Below are 2,096 nucleotides of genomic sequence, written 5' to 3' on the forward strand. Positions count from 1 at the left end.
CCGGGAAGCAAAAAAACAACTACGTTTCGTATAAAGCAATAAATTTCGTTTATTAAAAACTAAACTAAGAAAAAACAACGGTAGCCCCCCGTGGATGACCGCCCGATAGATTGGACAACGGAAGAGTCTATGGACACATTGTGCACACAGAGTGTGTCTACAAGGCCTCAACCCTACCGTAGGCAATCTGTCCATACAAACGGAACAGCGGACGTACTGAGCCAGGGGCGATGGTTCGGGTTCCTCAGGGTCGTCGTCGTTGGGATCACTTAGGGCCGCCGCATTCATGCTCTCGTGATACCGACGAGCAGAGCCTCCCACAACGAGCGCCCTCTAAAGTGCGTTCGCTATTAGGAGGCTCTGGTCACAGGGCGTTTCGGCTAGAAGATAGTCGATGAGCCAGAGTAAATACCTTAGCTCGACAATCAGGGTGGACATCGATACCAAGGCCCCCATGTTGCACTCCACGGGAGCATGCGTCTTCAAAACATAAAAAGGCGTAGTAGCCCGTTTCCCGTTTTGGGACAATACGATGAGTACATTACACATACACATACACACACACACACACACACACACACACACACACACACACACACACATATATATATATATATATATATACATATATATATATATATATATATATATATATATATATATATATACACACTCACAAAAACGGAAATAAAACACCTGAAGGAGAAATGGTCCAGCACCAGTTCCCGTATCCTCTGCCGTGCCACATCCACCTCTGGCTCAGCTGTAGGAGGCTGAAAAGTAAAGAAAATAAGCAAGTAAGTTATTACTACAACAACAACAACAACAACAACTACTACTACTACTACTACTACTACTACTACCGGTAGACACTTACCTTTCTACAAGTGCTGGCTCGATCCGCTGAGGCACAGGGTTGGACCGGGGCGAGGGTCCCGACATTGGATCCGCTGGAGGATCGGGACGTACCTGAGGGGAACTGGGCAGGGGTGATAGCGATCCTCGGAATAGTCCGGGGTTGAGGAATCGGCATGGGCCGGAAGGGGAGTCTGTGGGTTGCGGGCCGTGGGGGCGGAGGCGGCGGTAGTGGAATCCCCATGAGGACCGCCTCCAACACGGGCCAGGGCCCCAACAGAAGGTCCTCAGCCACGGTGTGTCGTTGATAGCCCTCGGATCTGCCGAAATGCCCACGAATCCGGAGACTGAAAAAAAAAAAAAAAACAAAAAGCAACAACCGTAGCAAAATGGAAAAAAGACGAAATCGAAAACAACATTGAATCCAATTGTACCTACAGCGGGCCTCAGGTTCTCCACAGTAGCGTCCGAGTCATACACCTAAAAGCAACAAAAGAAAAAAATTCAGTCCATAGCGCAAACAAACACTCATACAAACACACAACCAACATAACCGCACACGTACCTCATGACCATCATCATCGGGGTCAGGCGACAAGGGGGAGTCCTAAACGTCCCGGGGATCGGGTTGGGGGTTATCCTGGTCGTCGTGGTCCTTCAAAAAACAAATTGTTTTTAATCGGGAAAATGGAATCTAGTTATTAATTCTATAATAATAATAACATTACCATTAGCCGAGGCGTCTTCCGCGGAGGCTCATCATCATCGGTGGCAACCGCAATGGTGAGGAGGCCGAACAAGACCAGCAGTACAGTGGTGTATTTCATCCTGACTCTGGAAGTGTAGCACAGTAGCACCAACACAGGAGGAACACTGCAGCCACCAGTATGAAGGAGGAAACTACGGTAAACAACAGAGCCTGCTCGCAGCTATGCATTGTTGCGTAATGCGGATGCACTTGTTCAGCAGCCAGTTCAGAGTTAACCTTGTACCCTATACGACTACACTCACGTATATTGACTGTACTGAAGCTTACCGAGTACTTTCAAGAAACCTGTTGTTGTAGGAGTATAAAGTTAAAATATACTCAATAAAGTAAAGTGAGAACGAATCGATATATGGTAATATATAAATATATCGAAGCACCAAACAAGTAAGTGAGGAGAGCAGAAATTTATTAGAAGTGAAGATTTTTTGAAAGTATTTTGAAAAGATCTTTTAATTCCATTTTTATTTTGATC

General features: G+C 46.1%; 1 protein-coding gene across 1 annotated transcript; it reads right to left on the bottom strand.

The window, feature by feature from the left end:
• Nucleotides 1-333: 333 nt before the first annotated feature.
• On the bottom strand, nt 334-1,792 carry LOC124374808. Its single transcript, XM_046832958.1, has 5 exons — nt 1,689-1,792; nt 1,421-1,510; nt 878-1,202; nt 678-773; nt 334-480 (listed from the first exon to the last, which is right to left on the bottom strand). Exons 1-5 carry the CDS (start codon nt 1,790-1,792, stop codon nt 334-336), a joined length of 762 nt encoding a protein of 253 aa, XP_046688914.1.
• Between the last annotated feature and the right edge of the window lie 304 nt (nt 1,793-2,096).

This window comes from Homalodisca vitripennis, unplaced genomic scaffold (genome assembly GCF_021130785.1).
Source record: "Homalodisca vitripennis isolate AUS2020 unplaced genomic scaffold, UT_GWSS_2.1 ScUCBcl_10235;HRSCAF=19018, whole genome shotgun sequence".
In the NCBI taxonomy this organism is placed as follows: Eukaryota; Metazoa; Arthropoda; class Insecta; order Hemiptera; family Cicadellidae; genus Homalodisca; species Homalodisca vitripennis.